Here is a 27846-nt window from a genome sequence, read left to right on the forward strand (position 1 = left end):
ATTTATTTACAGATTCCACTCCCCGTGCTCCAGATGTTGCATCCGCAGATTCGTCATTTTCACTGAGCGGTCAGCTCTGTCCGTCTGCCAGTGCGTCATTCAGTTTGACAAGATTAAAGACTTAGGCATTAAATAAAAATAAAAAAGGTCCCCATCTCCTGCCCAAATGGATCAATATTATCTTCAGACAACAATTAAATTATTTTAATATAAAAAACAAAAGGCATTATAGTTTTTGCATGTTCCTACCATTATTTTAATCTTATTTTGACTTTTTGTTTCTTTACTTAGTTTTAGTCTTTATTACTTATTATTTTATTTCTAACAAATACCAGAGGCAAGATAAATGAGCATAGATATTACAGTTTAAGCAGAATTTTAGAAAGCAGTTGGCTCACAGGCGTTTAGACACCCAAAGCCTCACTTGAAATATCAATAAAACCCTAATCTTGCAGTTTGTGAAAACAAATTTTTCCAAATGAACAAATATCAAAACTGAGGATACGCCATCTTTATTTTAATTTACTTTATTTTAGTTAGTTTCTTAAGTTCTCAAAATGATTTCAGTTATATTTTTTCCGAAGGTCTATTTTTTAATTTTTACTTTAGGTCACTAAAATGTTGTTGTTTTTTCACATCACACATCATAACATTGAAATGTATTCATTTCCAGTGCTGTTTGGGGTGTGAGAACAGCCACTTTTAAATGGTTGGTTCCTCCCTAAAAGGCTGTTGGAAATTCATTAAGGGTGTTTCATTTCAAATTTTAATGTATTTTCTTCCATCTGCAGCTCCAACCATTCCAAACTGCTGGAGCTGGCTTTGGTTTGGTAATGTTTGGCTAATTTATCCAGTTTTTTATTCATTCATCAACTTTCATTCTTCATTTCTGTGTGAATCAATGCTGATTCACGTAAACGACTGGCAAATGTTTACTATGAAGAGTATATGTATACTTTATAAATAAAATTAAATTGAAATTAAATTGAATGAATATATTTGACAATTAGAAAAAAAAAATCTGTGGTCTTTCTTCAAAACTGATACAGCTTTTAATGATCCTAAATGTGTCCTTTGTTTGTTGGACAAAATACTAAATCCCAAAATAAAGTAGTGAGAGCAGAAGTATAATTATCTTGCAGGTGCCATTTAATAACCATACAATAACTCATAATAAAGATCAGAGGTATTTGTGGTAACTTTCCTACATTAATCGGCCACTGTCCATAAGTAATTTATCAGTACATAAAATATGAGCACTGGCAGTGTATGGCCACTAGAGGGGGGTAGAATTATGTCACTTGCAACAAAAAATTTTCAGTCAAATCTGTTCAGAGACTGAAGCTAGAAGACGATAGTGAGTTAAGATGGAAAGATAAAAGGAAGTATCATCATTAGTGGTTTAAAGCTTTAAGGACTACACAAATCAGGGATATTCTAGCCAAAGTACCGGGCAAAACACTGAACCCTGCCTTACTCTCTGAACCGTTAGAGAGGAAGTAATTAGACGTGGGGGGGAGTACTTGTATAAAAGTGCTTTGTCAGAAATGTTCGGTGCTAATGTAATATGTTTGTAGTAAATTATCCCTACAAATGCAACTATTTATTACACCTCTGTGTTGTATTAATGTCCATCTAGCATCAGAGACATTCTCTATAAATTAAGGGGTTTTGCTGGCCCTGACCATGGAAAACCTTCGCTTCAGCACTGCCAATTCAAGGAAAGCAGAGCTACTGTCCAACCTGAGGGTTATTGTTATAGTTGGCCACACAGAGCGGAGCCTCAAGCCTTGAGTTGGTGTGTGGTTCTTCCTCCGTCTGCCACAATGTGGGGAGTCCCAGGTGCTTTTTGTAAAGCTGCAGTGGAAATGAAGCCACTTAGTGAATGAGAGCCATTCAGCTGCACTGAGCGCACAGTCAGCCCATTCTGAATGCTGTGGTAACTATTCACAGCATTTGTCACTTACAGTTTAACACTATCATCAATTGAATTATGTCATGTAGAGTGATATAAACATATTAACACCTGACATTCATTCCTGATTCTGTGTGGGTGTAAGCTGAATACATTAGCTTTTGTTTTGTCATTAAGTCCATTAAAATTATTGGTCTTTTATTATTAGTAGAATGACATACCAGGTAGCCAAATACAGGAACCCGGGGGGATCTATTTGAACTAAAATAGGATTTACAATTATTATTCTGGAAAATGCTCATGATAGTAGAACTATATATAGTCCATTACCACAACTGATTTAGAATTCAGGCCCCTCTTCTATGGAACCACCTTCCAGTTTGGATTCAGGAGACAGACACTCTAGAGACTCTACTTTTAAGATTAGGCTTAAAACGTTCCTTTTTGCTAAAGCATATAGTTAGAGCTGGATCAGGTGACCCTGAATCCTCCCTTAGTTATGCTGCAATAGGTGTAGATTGGTGGGGGATTTCCACGCTGCATCAAGTAGTTCCTTTTCAGTCACCTTTCTCACTCAACATTAATAGACCTCTCTGCATTAAGTCACACTTGTTGTTAATTTCTGGCTCTTGTCCACAGCATGTCGCAGCAGATGGCCCCTCCTCGCTGAGCCTGGTTCTGCTGGAGGTTTCTTCCTGTTGAAAAGGAGTTTTTCCTTCCCACTGTCGCCAAAGTGCTTGCTCATAGGGGGTCATTTGATTGTTGGGTTTTTCTCTGTATCTATTATTGTAGGGTCTACCTTACCTTACAATGCACCTTGAGGCAAGAAATTTGATATGTTACAGTTTTATTCATATCTACCAGGAATATACTATGTAACCTGGAAAGTTTTTTTTTTTTCAGATTACACTTCAGATGAAGCCATCTTTGTGAGCTACGCTCTACTAGCCCAAAACTTACCTCCATTCACACAATCTGAAAACAGTCTTGCTGCCTCTGGTGGTTCAGATCCAGCAATTATTATTATTATTATTTTGAAGAAGGCAAAGTCTTTCTCAAAAGGTGCTTTTTGTTTTTTAATTGCCCTTTTAGCTTGCTTGGCACAGTACTGGCATTACTTAACTCCCTCCAACAAGGGATTAATCAAGCCAGCTCCTGAGGTCATCTGATATTCCCAAACCAGCTGAAACTATAGGACATTGATATTTGGCAGGAGTTTCTCACAACAGCTTTTATTTCTTTAGGTGTTTTTTCGTGTAGTTTTTTTGCAAACACAAGAACGTGATCAGTTTATCTCGTCAAAGGCCAGACAGTGAATATGATGTGTAGAGATTTCATACCTCAGGTGAATCAAGTCCCACACCTCCACCCCACCCACCCACCAATCTGAGCTATGGTCTGATTCATGATCTGAGTGGCCTCATCCCTCAGGTCACTCACACACAGACTCCATACACCAACCAACTCCTTCCCCTTGTTTTGTACATATTCCTCTTGTTGGTTATTTATTCCCCTTGTCTTACTATTTTGATTTCCTGCACAGTTGATACAGACCAAAGTTTTATTCTATTCTACTTGCAGTAAAAACATTTGACACACATTTTTTGTAAATAATGCTCAAAATTCAAACATTTTAAAGCAATTAAGTTTTACAGAACATGGTTACTATTGTTCTGCAGTGAAAATCTGATGGTATTTATGTACTGTTTCAAAGTTATACTGGCTCAAAAATTGCTAATCATTCAAGACTTCCCAAAATATTTTGCTCTCTGTAAATACATGTATATCAAAAAGAGTGACGGGTTAGATTTTAACACTATCACAAGATGTAACAACATTGAATTTTGGAATATTAGGCATAATAATTTCAAGTAGGTGTAAAAATGATGACTGTACTTCATTTGTCAATAAAACTTGGGTTATTAATGTGCTGTTACAATATATTATACACGTACTTTTAGAGTATCAAATAAAACACTTGAAAATTCTCAAATTTGATAATTAAACAACAGCTACAGATTTGTTAACTGTATTCAACTTTTAATACTGTGTATCAGTGCAATTCTTACTAGCGCACATTTCTCCACAACTTATTTTACTTTGTGATTATTTATTTGAAAGCATCGTAGAGAACAACTCTCCCACACAATCACAGTATTGTTAAAATATAATGACAGTGTTATTAACTCAGAAAGTGTTAAATCAAACTCAAAGTTAAATGGTTCATTTGAGGTATAAGAACAAGTATCTAAAACGTAAATGTATGGATCATTCAGTATGTATTACAGATTTTTGAATGTTTTTCTAATGATGTGCAAGTACCCAGAAGTTTTCTGAACTCTTCGTTGATGTATCCGTAGATTGGATGGTAGAGGCGTCTGTTTGACACCATGAGGTCAACGGGGATATCAGTGTGGCTCGCTCTGGGAAGCAGATTCAATGACAACTTAACAGAGCGCGAAGTGAGAAGCTCAGAGAATCTCATGGTAGATTCAGCAGGAACGACAATGTCATTGGTCCCATGGAGCAAGGCGAATGGAGGCAATCTGTCAGAATAAAAAGGACTGTAGTAAATAAATGTCTGTAGTGTGTTTGCATTTCAAATAAATAACTGATGCACTAGATTTTAGAATTATAATTGGTTTTAAACCCATTTTTTATCCTTTTCTCTTCACCTGCTGACTTTGTCCTGGCTGAGCTTCTTCAGTAAGTGTGTTGGTGAGTAGAATGGAAGGTTTTCCACACCAGTCATTGCTCTGTGCATGTCAGAGAGGTATTCGATTCCTCGTTTCTGTTCATGTTCATAATGTTCCACAGTGTTGTAGACGCCACTCAGACCTGTCCAGAATATAAAACAGTTAACCTAACTTATAAAGTATAAATAAAGGAAGAGGAACCACAGATTAGCTAAAAATGCTCAAAATGTGTTTTACAATCTCCATCAATAATTTAGCTATGTATGTGGCAAATATTACATCATGAAAGTTTAGTATAAAATTAAAAAACATTTCTTTAGATGATGAACTTCATTTCTTACCAATAATTCCTCTTATTAACAGGAAGACTTCCTGCTGCTTGTCTGGCTCTATGGAAAGCTCCTCTCTTGTATCAACAAGAAACAGTGTGGTGAGTGTACACAAATGTGCACCTGCTGAATGCCCAATTAATACAATGTTATCCTATAAAAAACAGAACAGCATGCTGTATGTGATTAGATATATGTATTTTTTAACGTTTATAACAAACAATTTGTGAATGAGTATAAAAGCATTCATATATGCACTTAGTCCCAGGACATCCTAGGTCGCGCTGCGATTTATTTTGTAATCGTATCATCAGATCTGTGGCAGCATGCCGTATAGGTGAGGAGGGAAACTGAGCTATTAGCTGATCACCTGGTGATGACTAGGATCAGGTGATGCAGGAGCATGCTGCACACGCTTTGTGTAGTGAAGGTACGTTGGGGGCAACTTCAGAACTTCGACAACATTCTGAGAGATGCTAAGGACACTGAGTCCAAGTGAACCACGCTCTGCAAAACCATTGCTGAAGCTGCTGTAAAGGGTTTCAGCTGTAAGGTGGCTGATACCTGTCACAGGAATAACCCTTAATCCAGTCAAGCTGAAGAAGCAGTCCGAAGCTTGGTTGACTTGTGGGACCTCCTCAATCCCACTGACTGCTTCGGTGCTGAAAGCAGAGTTTGGGAATGAAGAGGAGGACTCAGACATTAATGAGGGCAAGGTCACTGATGTAGTTAAAAAAAACTCATTGGTGGTAGAGATTCACCCACGATTCCCTAAGGCTTTGCAGGTTATGCAATTGTCTTGCTGGATCACACCCGTCAGGCTTCTTGGAAGGACTGTCCCAGGGTATTAGAGAGGAGAGCCAGTTAGGTGGACCTTGGTTACAGGAACAATGTGGTTTTGATCCTGATTGTGAAGACTAGAAGAGCTCTTTATTCTCTTGAGGACTGAAAGTAATGTGGGAGTTTGCCCAACTAGCCTAGAAGTGTTTTATGAACTTTGAGATTTCACCATGTTCAACCACATTCCTCATGGTGTCTTTCTTGGGTTTGTTTTGGGAGTATGGTGTATCTGGCCCAGGTTATCCAAACCCTTTACAACCATATCGAGAGTTTGGTTTGGTTTGCTGGCAATAAATCATTACCAGTAGGTATTGGACACAGCCAAGGGGTGGACGGTGTCAGATTAATTTGGTTCTGTTAACTTTATCAAACCACAGTCTCCAGCTTGTACTGGGGCCGTTTGCATGGAGAGAAAGGTCTGAGTGTCCCTCCTGAGATTTTGCTGAATCCTCCTTACACGGCTCAGTTTCTAGGGTCGGGAAATCATTCAAACTACTTCTGTATGATGATGTGGTTTTTAATCAACATGTGGAAACGACACCAAAAAGAAGATTTTTACTGCTCAGAGGGTTAAACAAGACCTAAAAATCTGTTTCCAGTTTATGTTGAATAAATAATGATAAATAAGTTACATTACTTCACTTCAACCACCAGTCACAATCCAAAACAGTGTCAAAAATTAAAAAATAGGAAAAGACATGATGCAGAAGCTGTCAGAATTATTCTACAAAATAAATAAAACATTTACTTAATCTGTAAAAACGCATGTATATGAATATGTAACATTTGTAAAAGTCAGTATTTTGGGTCATGGTAGCTATTGTTATTGATTAATTATATTTCAGGAGGTTTGTTTGATTGTACAGATATAGGCAGCTTATTATTCATGTTCCAAAGAATACTTAAATAATACTAAGCTGTCTTACTTTGTCAAAGTTGAATTTCTCTCCATTCTCGTGGACCCAAATCAAGCAGTCAGCGATATCTTGGACCATCCCTAAAACATTCCCCTGTTGATGAGAGTCAGCCAAGAGTAGTTTAGAAGTTTAATATTTGAATAACCCCCCCGCTTTTACTGTGTTGTTCAGAAGCTCTCACCTTTGGATATGTGCAGTAATCAGGACAAATTACAGTTGCTTTCAGTTCTTCAGCCATCTGCCTGCTCAGTAAACAGTAAGTGGACCTTTCTCCTGAACTCCAAGCACCTCCATAGATAAATATTACAACTGGTGATGGCATATCTTCTAACTTGTCTACATTTGGAGGGTGGTACAAGTCCAGCTTGTTGCCTCTGCGACCAAATGTGATGCCCTATTAAGTGTCCACACAAACAAACTGATTACTGACAAATTTTTCAACAAAACAGGTAGATTTTCTCAGCAAGTTATCCTTAAAATACCTTTTCGTAATACTTAAGGTTCCTCTCATCGTTATACCATGACTTCAGTTGAAAGTAAAGTCTGGCATACCGCAGGTATTTGAGAAGATCCAGCGTAACAAAGCTGAGACGATATATTCGCCTGATTAAGAACACAAACACATAAACAAACCTTAAAAACAGACTCTGCTCAATGAGTGGAACAAAAATGCAAAATAAAAACAGAGAACACATCTAAAGTATTTTAAAAGTTACCTTGGATTAAGAGCTTCTATGTACTTCTTATACCCAGGCTTGTCAGGCCAACCATAAATCCACTGGGAGGCTAAACAGATTGTGTACGACAGGCCCACCAACATGACACCCACAGTCACAGACAGTGACATGTAGTATTTTAGATCAGACCTTCAACATGAACATATATCAGGTTAGAATTCATTAAAAGTAATGTCAGATAGTGTTCTTCAAGAGGATATACTGGACAGACTCTTACATTATTTTAGTCTCAGTCTGTCTGTCTTACCTGCAAGCATAGAAAGATTATAAGTAACATAATATAAGCAACAGGAAACAGCATAAATTGTTTTCAGTTACACAACAGGACAAAGATATGATTATGTCGTTTTCAGAAGCATTTCATATAAAGGCTCATTTTGTAAAGCCCTTTCAGTTGTAACCACTGGCCTAATTTAATTAATGCTTAATACTGTTTTAGAACTTGTATAAGTGAGTAATAATTGACAATGTTAAGTCGGAAGGCTGCCTTCATCCTGCTCCAGCTTTAGAGAAAAAACATGGTGCAGAACATCTGGATAAAACAAGTTTCTCGCTAACATTGCACTTACACCCATCACCCACAAAATCAAAGTCATCTGTGTGTCTCAGAACAAGGTTTAAGTGAGTGATACGTGCCAAAATAACGTCCACATGAGTGCCAGGACCCATATTTTGACAGCAGAAAATCACGTGGTAATGAGACGATTAATGTTCCTCACCTATGTAATAAACTACATTAGAATTTATAAATGCCTTATTGAAAGTCAGTTAGAAACTACGACATTTCTGGACAAGACTGGCCATTTAGAACGATAGCTTATGACTTATACATAGAACATTAGCACATGGTCGTGACTCGTGTAGGTCACTAATAAATACATTAAAAAAAACTTCGACGTCATGCCTGAGTATCAAGAATTTCTACCAAAGCGCCCTCTAATGGCATGTTTATGCAATAGCGCCACCATTCAGAAAGGCGTGTTTAAAATCTTTTTTTAGCCATTTAATAAGTCAGTATATCAAATATATTGAGTGTCACCCACACTGGAACATTAAAATCATATGACCATGTATAAACATTAGATCATAGGTTGAAATGCATTGAGAAATACTTCATTTATCAAATGATTTTTACATATAAACGGCTTAAAAGATTTATTAGACCACCACCCAATCCAAAATTAACAGTGTTGGTAATTATGTTTCTGTAATGGTTTATCCACCAGCATGTGCAAGCTATTTAAGTAAAATTATACTTTAATGTTAAAATGTAATTATCAATGTTATCGATGAATTTACAAATTTGCTGTTTACTATTAAATAGTATTATTTGTTTTTATTATGATTCCAAATTATAGTTATTTACTTACATACCTGAACAGAAGATAAGTGTATTATTATTATTTTTATATAAGTAAAAATATCAGCACTTTGGTTGACCAGATCCCGCCAAACTGGTTGTTGGGCAGACATGGGGTTTGTTGTGTGGGACAAAGTGGGACATGTCAGCTTTGTAGCTTGAAATGTTCATATCTAAATTTAAAATGATAATAATAAAAAACAAACAAATGGAAAAAACAATTTTACAACACTGGCATTTATCATGTATATGCTAAATATATTATAGTTTCAACTCTCTTGATAAAAGATGAAGATAAAAGGATGCTTAATGTCGTATTCTTTTCAATTTCACCATCGTTGCAGCTGCTAATTGTTTTTTGGTTTTCAGTTCATATGTACTGGTGGATTGGCATACCTGTTTTCCTGATTGTCAGATACCTGTTGTATCTGACAATTTTAACATTTTTGTTACCACCATATTTCCCTCTCTGTGCAAAATTAAAAAATAACTAGCAAAAAAAGAGAAAACCTCTGTTTCTTAGAATATACTGGCTGCTTCAATTTCTATGTGGTTGTTTCCACTGTATTCAAGACAATGTCTTCTTGGTTCTGACTAGAATTACAATAAATACAAAAAAGCCTTTCCTTCTGAGTAAAAAATAGACTTTACAAAGTGCTTGTCCTGCAGATACAGTCAAAATGTGTGACACTGTCTTTAGATGTGAGACGGGCAGGAGGACAAGGAATAAAAAAATGTTGTGCAGACATCTAATCACCCTAGACAGCTAAGCAAAATTGTGCCCCCTTTTTCTTTCTTTCTTAGAGAGCTTTGACGTAAAGTTAGCAGTACCACTTACTCAACTTGAATCGTGAAGATAATGAAGACAACGGTGTGTCTGTGAAGGTTCTCAGTCATCCAGGTCATCGTAGTCAAAGGAGCTTGCAAAGAAAAGCGTCTGGACTTCTTTAAGTTGCTAGAAGACAACAGTTCTGACAACGGTTTCCTACCGTTTGACTCTTTGTAGCAATAGTATGTTGGTCGCTAATAAGCTAGCATATATCTTTATTTAAAAAAGAATAATAATAATAAACGACTATCAAAACAAACATACCAAATAAAAGGGTACTTTCTGTAAAAGGCCGGGCTGTATGTACATCATGTAACTGCAGTGTAGCCGCTTATGAAGCGAGCTTCCAAAGGACCGGTGTTCTGCCCTCTTGTCCTGGGGCTTGTCCTGACAACCAAACACACAAAGATAAATACGGCGAAGTGGAAATAGTCTGCTATTAACTTCCGGTTTTGCGATGATAACCAAAGAGCGTCCGTTGATGTTTGAAAGTACCATTTTATAGTTAATTTGTGACATTGATAACGTTATATGTCAGCAAAATAGAGATAGCAGGTCATTTGTTACTCTAACGTTTTAATTATTTATTTATTTTCTTACACGTGAAGCTTCTTGCATGCATACATTTTTTGACGTACCGATGGCGGACATGGAGGATTTCTATCTCTTCATTGTCAACATCTCTGCAGTGATACTCCGGAAACACATGCTAAAATAGTTTGGTGATAAAATACAATACAATACAATAAAATGTATTTTCTCGAAGCTTTCAACCGTGATTCAGCGGAAGGGCTTTGTTGATCTTTCATAGATTTATTTTATTTTATCTTTTCATAATCCATTTGTTGAGAAGGTCGCTGAGCTGTGATCGAGCGGTGCTACTGTGATTGATTAATGTCAGACCAATACAGTATGTCAACAGTATGCTACCTAAAGGGAAAACGGCGAGGGCGTTTACGCATGCGTGTGGCAGAGTAACGGGATTTTATTAGACTCATGATCTGACGGTAAATACGGATTTTATTCTACAGATGGTTCCGGTCAGCTGTTTCACCAGATTTCAGGGTTATATGCTGAAATAGTTTGTATTAATGTAACTCGTGGATACCCCCCGCCCCCCCGCGCGCGCGCTTCAACCCATAACACCACACACACTAATTATATTGTTTTTTCTCTCCATTTCAGATACGGGATACGGTGACAGTGATAAAATCTGCCCATATCATTTTAGTGCATTACTTACTCCCCTTAGGCGGTTTTTTGAACTGATAATTTGCGACGATTTTGATAGGATGATTATGGGGCGCCTGGCATTAAAATCTTGACTTGGAGACTTTTTCACAATGAAAATGAAGCTTACAAAGGTATTTCTTTGCTCAAAACTGATATGCCCCTGGTTCCAGTTCCAGTTTGTGTGTTATGGCCAAAATACCAAATCCCACAGCAATCCCACAGCTCTCAGATTACTAAAGAACGTCCATTATAAACATTTTTTTTAAACAGTGTTTTATAACTTCAGTATTTATTGGACGCTATCCAACTCGATGCAGTGCTTTTGACTATACATTATTCCGGAGCCATCACTTCATAATCACATTGCTCTCATTACAACAATTAGAGACCAGTCCATGAGTAACTTTATAGTGTATAAAATAGTAGCACTGGCAGTGTATGGCCACCAGGGGGAGGAAGAATTCTGTCACTTCCATCCTGAACTGTTTCATTGATTTTTAACATATTGCTGCTAATTATCGCCCAGACATTATCAAATCTGTTCAAGGACTCTAAAGCTATGAGACAGCAGTGAGTTAAGATGCAAAGATAAAATGCTTTTAGGATCAATATTAGTGGTTTGAACTTTTAAGTACTTCACAAATCTCGGATAGTGATATAATTTATCTGTTCTTGCAGCATTCAATGTATAAAATCAATGAAACCAACTGAAGCCCCAAATGCATTTAAATGATCATGCTATGCTTTGTCAGAAATGCTCTGCGCTAATGTAATATGTCTGTAGTAAATGGTTTGAAAACATGCAGTCCAGCAGTATAATTATCCCTACAAATGCAACCAATTGTTACACCTCTGTGTTGTATTAATGTCCATCTAGCATATCTAAACCAACATAAATTCTATAAATTCAGGGGTTTTGCTGGCCCTGTCCATGGAAAACCTTGGCTTCAGCACTGCCAATTCGTGGAAAGCAGAGCTACATACGAGTACTGTCCAGCCTGAGGGTTATTGTTATAGTTGGCCACACAGAGCGGAGTCTCAAGCCTTGAGTTGACGTGTGGTTCTTCCTCCGTCTGCCACGATGTGGGGAGTCCCAGGTGCTTTTTGTAAAGCCGCAGTGGAAATGAAGCCACTTAGTGAATGTGAGCCATTCAGCTGCACTGAGAGCACAGTCAGCCCATTCTGAATGCTGTGGTAACTATTCACAACATTTTCCTTTTACTGGTTAACAATTGCATTATCCTCAAGAAAGTAATTATTTCATGCAGAGCGATATTAAGATAATAACACCTGACATTCATTCCTGATTCTGTGGGGGAAAGCTGGATTTGATATATTTTAATTTTTGTAAATTTTTGCTGACCTGAATTCAAGGGGAATGTAAAAATGGTGAAACCAGTTGCAAAATGCCAGAGTCATCACTTTTTTTTTTCAGATCAAACCAGCTCTGTGATTTCTATGATGGCGCGGGGAGGCACAATGCACCATCTCACTGCATTCCTTCCACAAGAAATTAATACCTCACACCTGTCATGCCACAGAATTACAATTCAGTGCAAAATGCTGAATCTCTACCATCCGCATGGAAACTGCTCTGTAGCAGGAATGTGTAGTCTGCCTCTTTTCCTTTAAATTATATCAGTGCTTTTATTTTCATAAATATTTCTATTGCTGTTTTTGAAATACATAATTGGCGCATTTTTGTTTATCTGTAAATGAAATCTCCAAAGGGAATGAGGAGACAGCTGCTTCGTGACCATGCTGGAGAAGAAGACGTGCTGTTTCCAGGTAACTCAGGTACAGCAACGAGACAAGATGCCAAAATAAAAAATGTGATCATCAGATATTTCCACTGCAACTGTCACTGTCTCAGGCACTATTTCACTGCAGGGCAACCTGCACGTGGCGAATAAAGCCTTGATTAATTAATTGATTGATTGATTGATTGATTGATTGATCTGTCAGCAGCCCGAGGATTTATGACGTTATGCTTTTGAGTGCCTGTCCAGAGTGTCGCAAAAGCATCGCAAAAATCTCAAGCAGTTTTTAAACGTGTTGTAAAAGCAGGATAGATAAATCTCTAACATTTCAGATGTATAGAGAAAATAATAACCCCATGCATTTTAAAAGACGTGATCAGCTCATTACTGTGACAAGTGCTACCGGTGCTGAGTCATAGTCAGAAGGGTTTGTCCACATTATAACTGGAAAGGCTTGTAGTACTGGATGTACCTTTGAAATCCCATCTGTCCTTTTCACACATGTTCTCACAGTCTATTCACGTCAAATCTAAAAATACATCCAATCACTCTTCTGTATTTGTAGCACATACATTGCTAACACTGATGTTCATTACTGATGACTGACTTTGTGTTTCGATGGAAGGCTACAGCTAATTACTTTTTCTCACAGTGTCACAGCAGTGAAGTTCAGTTTACCGGTTACATTTGAACTAATTTCATATTTTCATGGCAAAACCAGTATTGTGTTTGTCATTGTTGGTGTTCCTCAATAAACAGAAGTTTCTTTGTGTATATGATTGTTTGCACAGGGAGTGTTGGGAGGATTTTCAAAAGATGAGTCACGTGTAAACTAAGTGTCTGAAACATGTAAACTAAACAGGCCATTTTCAAATTTCTTAGCTTATGTCTAAAATATGAAAATAAGAACATTCAATGTGTGCAAATCACCTTAGGGTGAGTTCTAATAATGAAAACAGGACGTTGTTTGTGAAATTCAGTAAAAAAAAAAAAAAAAAAAAGGAGACTAGGGATAACATTTAGTTTTCCTCATTAAATGTTTGTATGTGCGTGTCTCTCTGTGTATATCTTTAGCTGAACTTGTGTTTACTGCTGTAAATTTGGATAAACCAGTATGTTTATATCCCGCCAGTGAACCCTTGCTCTGACCCAGTCCCTTGAGCTCCTAACCGATGTGCGGCACTGAGCCGGGACCCAAACGTGCCACTTCTGTGTTTCTCTCGCTTGCTTTTCCTTCCGAAACGTGCTCTCAGTGGGCTCAGGACCTCCAGACTCAGAGCCATCTTTTCACTGGGATTTCACAAACATGCCAGGGCCCCAAAAGAACATCCCTTTCACAGTGGGAACCATGGAAACTGGCACTGACCATAAGGTCCAGTTTCTAGGTATCCCAGAACCTGGAAATACACCCGGAATCCCACAGACGCCAGACGAGCACTGAAGACAGAGGTGCTGGCATTCATGCACATTTTCAGTGGGCCCTCTGACTGACTGGAGAGAAACAGAGTGACCATTCTTGTCAGATGCATCGGATGAATGTTAACAAGTTTGTGAGGATGCTCAAGACAGCATTCTTCCCAAAGTGTGGGGCCCGCCCCCATTGCAGGGTTAGGCGCGGTATGAAAAGGGGGGGAAAAAACCCAAAAACGCTCGGACACTGCTAGCACGGGGCGGCCACAGAAACGCAAAGCAGAAGATGAAGCATAGCTGAATATGTTTCCAAACCAACTTCATTCTAAGCCAAACACTAGAAAATATGGTCTTCCCTTTGGCTTCACCTATACAAGATCCAAGGTAGGTCTCCCCTGCATAATTAGAGTCCCCTGTCAGGAGCAGGCGCTGCTCTACACATCACGGACAAACAGTATCCCACATTCTTGATTTTTAGTTCACAAACACTTGTTGTAATGACTAACTACTCCTGACATTTTGGAGATGTTAGCTCTTTACACAGTAAAGTTACAGCAGGATACAAATAATATCAGGTTGATCCTGCCAGGATTTGTTCCCCCTGTCTAAATCAGGGACAAACAGTATCCAACAGTTGTTTACGTTTTTAAACCCATTTTGCACAGAGAGGCATTTTTTGGCAAAAATGTATTGATAGCAATGTTGAATATTATTACACAGGAAAAAAAACCCAACTACACGTAAAATAATCACACCGTGACGCCTCTGCCTTTGTAAATGGAGGGACAGTAACTGCGTGCATATATGTAAGCGTGTAAAACCTGAAGATAGTCAGATTAACAGTAACAGTATTTCGTCTCTATCAGCCATTCTGCTATTCATCTCACGGAAACAATAACGTGGCGCATAGCGTGATGTGAAAAAAGGCACATACCTTTGACGTTGGGTGACAAACTCTGTATTCCTCCCACACGTAAACGCAAAAAAGGAGTTTTAAAAAATCTCCGTTTTCGGTGATTCAAAGCGCCGTTTACTTGTGGACGAAACAGCTGTCAAAAATACCAGGTGCGGACATAGCATAAAAGAGTTAGGAGTTTACTTACTTACTACCTGTAATTTATTGCAGATTACTTGTATTTGCTTAATTGTTTACTAAATGTCTGAGGTGTGAAATAAACTGCAATGGAGCAAAAGAAGGGTGTGTGTGGTTGGAGGATGTGTTTGTGCGTGTGCGTGCACGCGCGCAGGGGGCGGGGGCGCGAACATTTTTCTTGTAAAACCCCTTTGGTAGGCCCCTTTGGGCCTAGCAAAAAAAAGTTTGGGAACCACTGCTTTAGAAAAAGAATGCCGAGGGTTGCCAGAAAGAAAGAAAAGTATTTGATGGGGAAACTGGCAAAGAAAATAAACGATGTGTGGCCATGCACGTGTCTGTGTGCACAGCCTCGGGGAACTTCAGCTGGTCCTTCCGCCTGTACAGTTTGGTCTTTATATAGTCCCAGATCGGCGTAGAGACCGAAGAGTCGAGTGTCAGTGCGTCATGCCTCTTTCCTTCACCGACTGAGCTAACAGGAGGTTAAAAAAAACCTTAGAAACTGCTTGTAAAGCAGTGCATCTTAACCATGGAAGTATCTGTTGCATAACAAGCTAGATGGATGTCAAGTCATTACATGAAAAAAATGAAAACAAAAAAGATAATTTTGCACAAGCTGGGCTGACAAAGCCCTGACTCAAGCGCTGAGGGGAAACTTTATTAGTGTGTAATGTGATGGTCCACTTGCATTCACACCTGTTTTCCTCACTTACTGTAAACTCTCACAGTCTTCACGAAAAAGTTAAGCTGCTGCAAATAAAAACAGTGACTGCGCGCCATAAATAAGCCACTACAGTCAGTTGGGTTGTTTATAGGTTTAAGATCACAGGTCTGCTCTGTGCTCAAACTGAAACATGTCTCGCTGGTGCTATTGCATTTGTCTTGACCCCCTGTGAGAAATGTTAGTCAGCTCAGCATGTGGTTTCTCTCTGGATGACATAACCACATAAAACTGAGAAAACCCCCAAAACAGCTATGTGTATTTTCACAAGATCAAAAGCCTGTAAACTAGAAAATGAAAGGCAGATATAACAGCTCATATAAGAACTTCTGAATTACGTGTGGCAAAAGCATCGCACTGCAGAAGACAGCCTCCGCCCATCCGTGATGATATGGTCACGCTAGTCAAAGCGTAACTTGATGTAGACATTTACGCATCCCCTCTTGACTGAGCTGTGAGGATATCAACCTGTATGTTTACTTTGGATGTAGACAGCAGGAAGAATACTGTTCCTGCACGAAACTACTCACATCAAGGTTTCTGGATATTTTTAAGCATCTGGGTCACAGTTTCTAATAAGAGACTGCTGGGTTTTGTTTTTTCTAGTTTGCTGGCATTTTGAGCATCATATGATGAGATGTACAGTGGGGCAAAAAAGTATTTAGTCAGCCACCGATTGTGCAAGTTCCCCCACCTAAAATGATGACAGAGGTCAGTAATTTGCACCAGAGGTACACTTCAACTGTGAGAGACAGAATGTGAAAAAAAAAATCCATGAATCCACATGGTAGGATTTGTAAAGAATTTATTCGTAAATCAGGGTGGAAAATAAGTATTTGGTCAATAACAAAAATACAACTCAATACTTTGTAACATAACCTTTGTTGGCAATAACAGAGGTCAAACGTTTACTATAGGTCTTTACCAGGTTTGCACACACAGTAGCTGGTATTTTGGCCCATTCCTCCATGCAGATCTTCTCGAGAGCAGTGATGTTTTGGGGCTGTCGCCGAGCAACACGGACTTTCAACTCCCGCCACAGATTTTCTATGGGGTTGAGGTCTGGAGACTGGCTAGGCCACTCCAGGACTTTCAAATGCTTCTTACGGAGCCACTCCTTTGTTGCCCGGGCGGTGTGTTTTGGATCATTGTCATGTTGGAAGACCCAGCCTCGTTTCATCTTCAAAGTTCTCACTGATGGAAGGAGGTTTTGGCTCAAAATCTGACGATACATGGCCCCATTCATTCTGTCCTTAACACGGATCAGTCGTCCTGTCCCCTTGGCAGAAAAACAGCCCCATAGCATGATGTTTCCACCCCCATGCTTCACAGTAGGTATGGTGTTCTTGGGATGCAACTCAGTATTCTTCTTCCTCCAAACACGACGAGTTGAGTTTATACCAAAAAGTTCTACTTTGGTTTCATCTGACCACATGACATTCTCCCAATCCTCTGCTGTATCATCCATGTGCTCTCTGGCAAACTTCAGACGGGCCTGGACATGCACTGGCTTCAGCAGCGGAACACGTCTGGCACTGAGGGATTTGATTCCCTGCCGTTGTAGTGTGTTACTGATGGTGACCTTTGTTACTTTGGTCCCAGCTCTCTGCAGGTCATTCACCAGGTCCCCCGTGTGGTTCTGGGATCTTTGCTCACCGTTCTCATGATCATTTTGACCCCACGGGATGAGATCTTGCGTGGAGCCCCAGATCGAGGGAGATTATCAGTGGTCTTGTATGTCTTCCATTTTCTGATGATTGCTCCCACAGTTGATTTTTTCACACCAAGCTGCTTGCCTATTGTAGATTCACTCTTCCCAGTCTGGTGCAGGTCTACAATACTTTTCCTGGTGTCCTTCGAAAGCTCTTTGGTCTTGGCCATGGCGGAGTTTGGAGTCTGACTGTTTGAGGCTGTGGACAGGTGTCTTTTATACAGATGATGAGTTCAAACAGGTGCCATTCATACAGGTAACGAGTGGGGGACAGAAAAGCTTCTTACAGAAGACGTTACAGGTCTGTGAGAGCCAGAGATTTTCCTTGTTTGAGGTGACCAAATACTTATTTTCCACCCTGATTTACGAATAAATTCTTTACAAATCCTACCATGTGAATTCATGGATTTTTTTTTCACATTCTGTCTCTCACAGTTGAAGTGTACCTCTGGTGCAAATTACTGACCTCTGTCATCATTTTAAGTGGGGGAACTTGCACAATCGGTGGCTGACTAAATACTTTTTTGCCCCACTGTAGCTCCAATATTTTAATGAGAAGGCAGATTTCTCTACAGCTGAGGTATTGAACACAGAGGAACTCACGCCATAATGATTCTGATGGATAAACAGAAAAACAAACCAGAGTTTATACACTAGATTTAAGGACTACTGCCCATTTAAGAGCTCACTTACTGGTGTAAAGCTTTATTATAGCTGCAATATGAAATATGATAGTTCATCATCGAGCTGTTTATGAAGTAAAACACCTTTCTGTGTGACAGGAATATGGCCATTAACTCTAGCCTCACATGGAAGCAGCAGCATGTTACTGCATACAGCCAAGTATTTGGAGACTGAACTGGTTGCCCAGGGTAAAAATAAAAAAAAATGATGACCCCGCTGCTTGCTTCATTATACTGGGAATAAATCCAGCCCCTTTCCTCACCCCACCAAGACACTGCCAGCATTTCTGAGAGATTTAGTTTTACACACTCACACTGGGTTTAATAATAATTTGAGAAAATCAAAAGGATAACTTGGCTTGTTTACAATTCAGAACCTTTTGTTTCTCTCCATGCAGTGTGAAGCTATGATAATCCTTTCCACAACCTGTACCAGTATCAGATCCTACTGGACTGGAATACAGGTATATAAACATTGGTTCTCACTCTTGGCTAAGCTAATGTATTTAAGAGTTTTTTTGTGAATATAATTTTTCTTTGAATACCGGTTTTACGTCCAGAAAAAACAGTTTGGGCTTGGCTAGCAAATGGCCTCAAATCCAGTAATTTATTTCAAACCATACTGACTGCTTCTCTGGGGTAGTGACTAATTACTTAGACCTCCTTGTCAGCAATATCAAATCATCTGCAATTATTTTCAACCACCATTTGAATTTTGAATCTCTCTTCTCTAGGCTCATCCAGCTTTGTTTCTTTCATCTAAGTAACAATAAAGTTAGACCTTTTCTCCTGTCTCAATTACTTTAAACAATTCTTCGTGTGCACCTCTCTGTCCTCGTTAGCCTGTCTTCATTTGGTTCAGAATGCAGCAGCTAAGATGAATTTGAAAGTTGTATTATTATGTGTAAAACCCTACATGGTAGCAGACCTGCTGAGGCTTCACTTCAATCGAGCCTTTGAGGTCGTGGCTCTTAAACTTGGGAACAGCCTCTGTCAGCCCATTGGGTTGGCTGAATCAGTGGTTTATTTTAAATAGCTGCCGGCTTTTCCTTATTTCTGGATATAGTTCATAGCAAATGTGCATATGGAAGTGTGTCTCAATAAAAGAATGCAGTACCATATGCCTGACTGTGTGTTTGTATGTTCAGATATGAACACTTATTTTTAATGTGTTTTATCCAGACTGTCCAGCACTTTGTGACCGTTTTAAAGTGCTAAATAAATAAAGTTATTATTACTAAATGTTGATCAGTCAAGTAGATTCCTTGTTGAACCACACAGGAACAGAAACCTTAGGGAGGTGCACAGAAGGAGCAAGTTAATGACTCCAGCACGGTACTCGTTAATCAACTGTACATCACTATGGCAAAGGCAGGTCAACAATGAGAGGCAGCGCTAGCAATTCACTGACTGTGTACTGCCTCAGGTGTGCCGACATTTAGATACATGAAATCCCTTCAGAGTAGAGAAGAAACTCAGCGACTCATTAAAAATGAACAACTCTGATTAAAAGATACAGCTTTTAATCAAAGTTTCAAGTGATAAAAAAATGTAAACAGCCTCAACCACAAGTATGAATGTTTGTAATTGCACTGCACTGGAAGAAAACGATAGCACAACGGGGAAACGAGAAGTGGCTCTTGCAAGCAGGTTTGTATAGTCGGTTGGTGAGCGACAGGCTGGCGTTTGTGGCAATTAGAAGGTGTGGAAGTGGATGTGAAGAACCTTTGGTGATATTTACAAAATGGGAGGAACTGCATTGTTGATCGTCAGCTGAGGGTTCAATCTCGATATAATAGGAAACCAATTTGCAGGATAAATTATGCTCCACAAGCTGACCGTATCTGATATGACTGTTAGGCAACACATCAGACCGGCTCGTGTTGTGCATACATTGCTAATATGAACACCATCAGAAGCGTTCATAAAATTGCTGTAACCTAAAGGGCCAGCGTGACCCAACCTCTCACCCTTATGGACCTGATATGTCAGTGGTGAATGTGCCACTGTGCATATATGACGAGCCAAGTTGGCCAAACACTGAGATACATTAGAAATAAATGATATTAAATAACCAATACTACCTCAGACCAACATGTCTGGGTGCATTTTATGCCAGAACAGACTCATCATGTGCACAACTTTCCTGATGTGGATGATCATCTATGAAAGGGCCAGGGCTCAGTTTACCCATTAGTTATAGTTCTATAACTCCTGCCTGTTTAGGAAAACCTGCATGTTTATAAACCTACTTGTGAAACAGTTCCTGCTACTGTAGGTGTCCCAAGGCTTCAGTGACGCACACATGCACAGACTTGTGATCTTAAAGCAATACCAGGTAAGCTGCAACTTCTAGTAATACTGCACTAATGATTACTGCACTAGTGTACTTATAGGTCAGAAAATACACATTGATCCAATTCACAAGAGGGATAATAGATTATAGATGCTTCATTTTCCTATGGAGGTCCAGTTCTCTAGATCAGTAGGTAAAACAAATCTACACCATTTATTTAACAGAAAGACAATGTGTAGCAGATCAAAGGGCAAATGCTTCAATATCAGTATAATGCAAAACATCAGCCACTGGATCATTTCATCTTTGTGTTAATATTTTGAGTTCTATTAACAAAGATAAAACTAAACAATTAAGACTATTTTCTGACTCACTAAATGTTTCTGTTTTTAATTAATCCAGCAAGTTTCACTACAGCACCATCTGTGAACTGCTCTGATATTCTCACTGCAGGCACTGCCCATACTGTAGAGAATGACATAACCCGATTCATGTTAACACCATTGTACACTTGTTGTGTTATTAACTATGTGAAACACATAAAGGTACTTAGAAGCAGCTCTGTAACATTCTCACTCCTAATTAACTAGAACATTACCAAGCACATGCAGGACTCAATAATGCTCCCTTTAATGTGTGGCCTTGAGTAATTGTGTAAAATTCCAAAGCTCTGAGAAACCTCTGGAAATGTCACAGCGAGTTCACTTCCCAGATTAAATAGTTACCTGCATGTTTTTTTAAATGTTTTGCAACATTCTTATCTAAGATTACAAGGCATGTTAATCTGGAGGCTGCGGGTAAGTATCACTACTTTCCTTGTAGTTCTTTGGGATGTTTTTAAATGTTTACAGACAGGTTTTTATAAAAATAACAAAATCACAAATGTACAAAAAAACAAAAAAAAAAAGTGGTGAAGAAAAAAAATGAAGAGATCAAAGATGGGTGTAACCTGTGTTTTTGTAAAGACAGGAAGGTAGAAAGAGGCCCGTGTGGCTTCTTTCTACATTTTTTTCTCCTCGTGAATCCATCTGGGGTGTAAACACAATGTTTATGTGTTGTGCATATCTGTGTGCGTCACTGAAACAAAATATTTATTGGAGATGCTTGCTGTACGAACAACTGAGGCACATTTGAGTACTTTGACGTGTGTCTATGCGGTATGTCACAATTGTCAATCAAAACGGAGTTGCAGTCAAAAAAACGTAATCGCATGTGATTAAGATGAGATTTAAGGATGAGTTTGACGATGGATGCTGAAGAGACTGGTTCTTGCCTGGTTCAGCTTGCAGGTGAAACATGCTCTCGACCCTCTTCAGTTTGTTTACAAGCCTCTTGTGGGGATAGATGATGCTGTTAGCTGTCTTCTGCAGCAAACTCACTCACTATCAGAGAGGCCACCTGCAGAAGTTCTCTGATGACACATCTATCTATCTATCTATCTATCTATCTATCTATCTATCTATCTATCTATCTATCTATCTATCTATCTATCTATCTATCTATCTATCTATCTATCTATCTATCTATCTATCTATCTATCTATCTATCTATCTATCTATCTATCTATCTGTTTGATTTGTATAAACATGTTTGACTCATAATAGCTCACAGGTTAAACTTTACATTCTTTGCCACAAAGAATGTAGTATGAAGGACCAAGACGTCCTTATGGATAAATAAACAAATGAATGACTCACTAGTTGTTTAGTCTACTGAATTACGAGACTCAGTTCCTGTCTGGGGGCAGTTATTCTTCTTATAAGGGAATGATGTGGATAAAGAATAAAGAAAAAGGAAAACAAAACAGAAATTAGCTTGGGAAGATACAGTTTTTCTCAGTCGCTTTGGTGCGTTTCTCAGATCAGAATTGAAATTCTCATAACTATTAGTTCAACCTCCACAACACTCAGTCATTTGTGCACATCATAGTAGCAATTTCTCCTCTCTCTGAACAAACTGCAAATGATTTTGGACATGAATCAGTTGCTTCCATACATTTCCCTGCTGCTTTCTGACATTTCCATTTGCTTATGTCATGTCAGTCAAAAGTAATCATACCTATGGATGCTGAATAGTCGTTCCCAATAAAACTAATAGTCATACATCCATTGCTTGAGTCATCACACACAAAATTGTTGAACTAGTTATCACATGCCAAATATTGGCCATCTGTCAAGCAAATCCTATACCTTTCTGTATCATTTTTCCTGGAAATGTCTCCGAAATTGAAAAATTGATCTCAGGTGAATTACAGCTGTCACTCATGAGGAGGCGTGTGAAAGTTTAGTTGTAACCAATGACAAACAACTTGTTCACTGTCAATTATGGATGAATCCTGTGAATCCCCAATTGGCAAGCATATATAAACTGCGCAGGAGCTAGTGTGTACCATTTCTACACTTCTGTGACACAAAATGGAAGGTCAGCACCGTGGAAGAGGGGTGAGGATGAGGGGAGGAAGGGGGAGGGGAAGAGGGAGAAGAGGCAGATATAGGCGGATTCCTAATGAAATAAGGGCTACAATTGTGGACCATGTTGTCAATCACGGCCTCACCATGGAGGAGGCTGGTCGAAGGGTGCAACCCAATATTGGAAGAACTACTGTCAGTTCAATCATTCAAACATTCCGTAGGGAAAACAGGTATGCAAACAGTAATACACTGTACTGTACTGTGCCATCTCAGACACATCACATGTTACTGTACTGTATTTGCAATTTCACAAAAAGTTTACTCTGCACCACATAGGATTGTAAGACAACCTCGCGGAGGCGGAAGAGGGCCCCTTTTTACCCCACAGCAAGAAGAAGCCATTTGTGCAATGGTCATTGCAAACAATGCAATAAAGCTGAGAGACATACAAAGCGCTGTCACGGTATTTGGCAATATTGAATCTGTTCCAATTTCAACAATTGACAGAGTACTCAAGAAAAATGAAATCCACATGAGCAAATGGCCCTGCTAGCAGCCATGGATGCAGCATGTGACGACATCACAGCAGGGTCCTGCAGAGGATGGATTCGCCACTCCAGGAGATACTTTCCTCGCTGCATTGCGAGGGATAACATCTGTTGTGATGTAGATGAAAATATGTGGCCAGACAGACAGGAACGTCTGGATGTGCCAGAATGATTTACTGTACTGTTACATGTGCTGTTTATTGTTCACATTAGTGCACAGCTCTACCAAATGGGTGATTTTATGTTTACATACAGTGCACAAGTGACTGTAGCATATTTTTCTTTTGCACAATTCTGTAGGATTACAAACACTTCTACACAATGGAAATGTGAAACGTACGTATTCAGTGTCTCAGTTACTCCCAAGACTCCCATAACATCTACAGTGACTTTACTGCACATTTCAGATGGCTGTACAGGTAGGCCATAGTGCTGTCGTCAGCATTTTCAGGTGTCACCAATTGTTTTTGCAATGGGAAACACTGAAATTATAAACTGTCATAGTGGAAACATGACAATGCCATTTGACTATCTTGTTCATAAAGATGGTGTCAAGACTTTTCATTTTGATGGCACTGACAGTTTCATTGACATGGATACTTGCTTTTGAGGTATGGATAATCAATTCTGTGCATGTGACGTGCTTTTGCAGGCTATCCACTAGGTTTTGCAGTTTGCACTAATTGTTTTGGGAAATGCACTAACTGCTGTGCAAATGTTAATGGTGTTCTGAGAAACGCACCAAAGCGACTGAGAAAAACTGTAAATATGGAGAAATAATACAGTGAAAACAAAATTTGAATATCAATTATAAATTAAATGTAAATGAAAAAAGAAATATTTATACGAGCTTATTTGAGGTGTTTGCATTGCCACTCATTTGATTTGTTTATTGTTTTATCAAAGGCCATCTTCTTTCTTTGGATGCTCCCTTTAGGGGTCACCACAGCGTCTCACCCTATCACCAGGCCTCTGCATGTCCTCCATTACCACATCCATGAAGGTCCTCTGTGGTTTTTGTCTTGTACCCCCTGCCTGGGATTTCCATCTTTAATATCTTTTGTCTAGTATAACCACTATCCTTCCTCTGCACGTGTCCAAACCCTCTCAACTCTGCCTCTCTAAACTTTGCCTCCAGTTATTTTGGCCTTCAGTTGACACACATCCAGCACAGCTTAGCCTTTTGATAAAATATCCCCTTTGCCCCATTTATAAGTTTGAACTTCGGTCATTAACGAGACCATTTTGAGGTCCCCACTTACCTTTCACTCACTTGAACTGTTCTGGATGTGTGTCAGCTAAAGGCCACTAAAAAGTAAATGTGAAATGGGATCAACTCCATGTCTCTGTCATCTCAACTCTCCCAATGTGGCTTAACTGTCGCTGTTATAGCAACATTTTTTCAACAATTCCTTTATCGCAGTCAGTGAAATCTTCCCAGTTTAACTGATGGAAATATATCACTACACATAATACAAGCCTGCAGAATGGGTTGTTTTTTCACAGGTGGAAAAATAAATGAAAAACAAAGATCTGAAACCAAAATGTTTCAATTTCTTTTTTAAAGGTGATACAAGACAGGAACGTTCAGTCGGATTCCACATCCCCATCACAGGTGCACTTGTGAAGTGCCAGTGGAGGTGGTGTGAACATGGGGAGAGGAACAAACACACTGTAAAACAAATCAAAAGAAGTAACTACAGTCCTACTCTATACTATTACCACCACTGTGGTGGACAGTGTCGCTGTCCCTCACAGCAGGATCTTAAAGGATCTTAAAGCACCATTATAAGCTTGATCCTGCAACACGGAAACTTTGGGGGACTCTGGGGAACTTTGCTGACAGATTCACAGTGATAAGATGTCCAGACAGATCAGAATGAACAGTAAATATGAACTCGTCCAGACAACTGTTAGTTTGCCAAGACCAGTAGTTCATTTACTCTGCGATCAGTCATTATGCCCTTTGTTTTTATTATGTGACTGCCACTCTCACTTTGCATTTATTATGAACTTTCCAGACCACTGTGTGCATGCAAATGTTGTTCCACAACAAAAAAATGTCCAAAGGAGCATCTAGGCAGAACAATTTAAGCTTCTGCATGAAAACCTCCCTAAAAGATTTCAATTATTATGTTTGATTGCACCTCTTGTTCTGACTGCACATGACAGACATTTACCTCAGTTTGATTTTAGCTTCATTACATCTTACTCAACCATTACATCCTTTCCATTCCTGCAGAGGTTTACTCACCCAGAACAATCAGCACAATGAAGTTGTGTTAGAAAAACCTGTATAACTGTATTAGGCTTTTAACACCTTTTTTTAGGTCTTTTTTTCTTGTTTCAAACCCAAAGTTTGAAACTTAAAAAAGGGGCTTTTCTCGGCAGCATCACGTGATCAGATTGTCATTCACATTAGGTCATCTCTTGTTGGTAGAAACAGTACACCTCGTCGGTCTGGAAGAACTCCGCCCCAGCCCATCACCTCATCCTTCTTCTTGCCCAACTGCCGCTCGTTCTCTCCATTTCACCATGTGTGCACCACTCCCTTCCTTTGAATTATTTGTTTCTTAACTGTCAATGATTTCCAGTCGGCCCCTCTGAATTATGTAATCTGTGTTCTGGGAACATTTTAAAGAACTAATTTGAAATATTATTGTTGTTTCGAAAAACTACGAGATGCTAGGCTGATGATTTCTTTTTTAATTTCTTTAATTTACTTGAATATAAAAGTTTACCTCCAGACAATAGACATGAGCACTTGGAACTATATTAAAAGGAATTCTAAGTCCAGCTATTGTCTGCAACCACATGAGGACAATGATGACGCTGTTGTCTCAACTGTGGTTACAGACTGAGTCAATTTCTGAGAATTTAACAGTGATACTAGCAAGATGGTTTTTTTTCTACACATAACATCTCAGAAATGCTGGAGGAGCTTGAAGTTTCACAAAATTAAAAACAAAAGTGTATAAATATTTCCAAAGAGGGATTAAACGATATGGGCAGATTAAAGGTTTAATGAACACAGTAATCATCATAACAAGAAAAACCACAAGAACCACACCATGTAAATTGAAATCAATAGTTTCAGGCTGGTCTTATCCAGAGTGTCAAGTACAAAAGCAAAGCTGTGTATTATTCATCTCTGATATGTGTTGTAGTACAACGGCTCAATACAGTGGTGCAGCTGTTGTTGGGGACTTCCTGACTTCCAACTGGTGAGAGGTGGCGTGATGTGGATGAGGTGACTGCAGTGTGTGTATGTGTGTGTGTGTCTGTGTGTTTGTTTGGAGTTAGCTGGAGTTTTCAGACGGGCTTTTGCATTATCTAATTAAAGGGCAGACAGAGACAGTGGTGTGATATCAAGCCTATCTTTCAGATGGGTGAACACACTCACACCCATTTGCTTGCTCTGATAACCAGCCTCCTGGGAACTCTCGTCCGAAGCCAAACTTTTTGTCGCACAGAACAAAAGTGTAAGCCAGAACAGTCTGATCTGATGAGTACATTCCTTTCTGCTGCGGTTACTGCCTTCACTATATTACTGAGGACAAATTAACTTATAAAAGTCTGCAGTGTGATTATTAAATTCATCGTCTTTTTTTCTGTCTACCTATATCTTGCTTATCTTTAATAACGGAGACATACTGTTATCGGAAATTCAAGCAGAACCCAAATGCAGACAAAAAAGGCTGACTGCAAGGTTGGAAAGTGATAAGCTTTCTTTTTTTAAAGTACAGAATAGATAATAACATGTTTATGGAAGGTTAAGCTGACTTATATCACCAGATGATTATTCAGCGACGTGTTACACGTCCGAGGATGCTACAGGAATGTGTTACGAGGTCAGTGAGGGAGGAACAAACCGATAACAAGCAACAAGGTAAGCACTGAATAAGAACACAGAATATTAAACAAATAATGAACCAAGCAGCAGCTGCTGGGGCTGAAAAAGTGAAGCTATTCAGTTGAAGTGTCAAAAACTGCAGTTCCTCTGGGTACATGGCTGAATCTAAAAATGAGTCAGTTTCTGTTTCCGTTTTGCTTGGTGAAATTCTGCTGCTGCATTAGTATGTTACTTAGCACTAATTAGCAGTTATTTAGTGTTTGTGGATTGTGGAATGTTCTAACCTTAGCTGATTACGCCATTAATTACATTGTTCATTTATATTCACTGTGAAAGGAGACACATGAGCAAAGTTTTCAAACAATTTAATCCCACAATAGAACAAGGAACTATAGACAATGATATAGAAGAGTACGAGAAAAGAGAAGGAAATTAACCCATTAAATTTGATAAAGTTTTAATAATGCGTCGGGTAGGTTCCTCCGGGAAAATTTGTAGACATATAAA

General features: G+C 39.0%; 1 protein-coding gene across 1 annotated transcript; it reads right to left on the reverse strand.

Annotated features, from left to right (window-relative positions):
• Positions 1–4187: 4187 nt before the first annotated feature.
• LOC146621552 (uncharacterized) lies at positions 4188–13899 on the reverse strand. The gene is made up of 8 exons (XM_085368551.1): positions 13766–13899; positions 7414–7563; positions 7180–7300; positions 6879–7091; positions 6707–6790; positions 4953–5094; positions 4591–4753; positions 4188–4461 (listed from the first exon to the last, which is right to left on the reverse strand). The coding sequence occupies exons 1-8, from the start codon at positions 13897–13899 to the stop codon at positions 4188–4190; spliced, it is 1281 nt and encodes a 426-aa protein (XP_085224677.1).
• Between the last annotated feature and the right edge of the window lie 13947 nt (positions 13900–27846).

The sequence above is a fragment of the Diplotaxodon limnothrissa genome, linkage group LG12 (genome assembly GCF_057381915.1).
Source record: "Diplotaxodon limnothrissa isolate DT_005_m linkage group LG12, D_limnothrissa_male_GT1.1, whole genome shotgun sequence".
NCBI lineage: Eukaryota > Metazoa > Chordata > Actinopteri > Cichliformes > Cichlidae > Diplotaxodon > Diplotaxodon limnothrissa.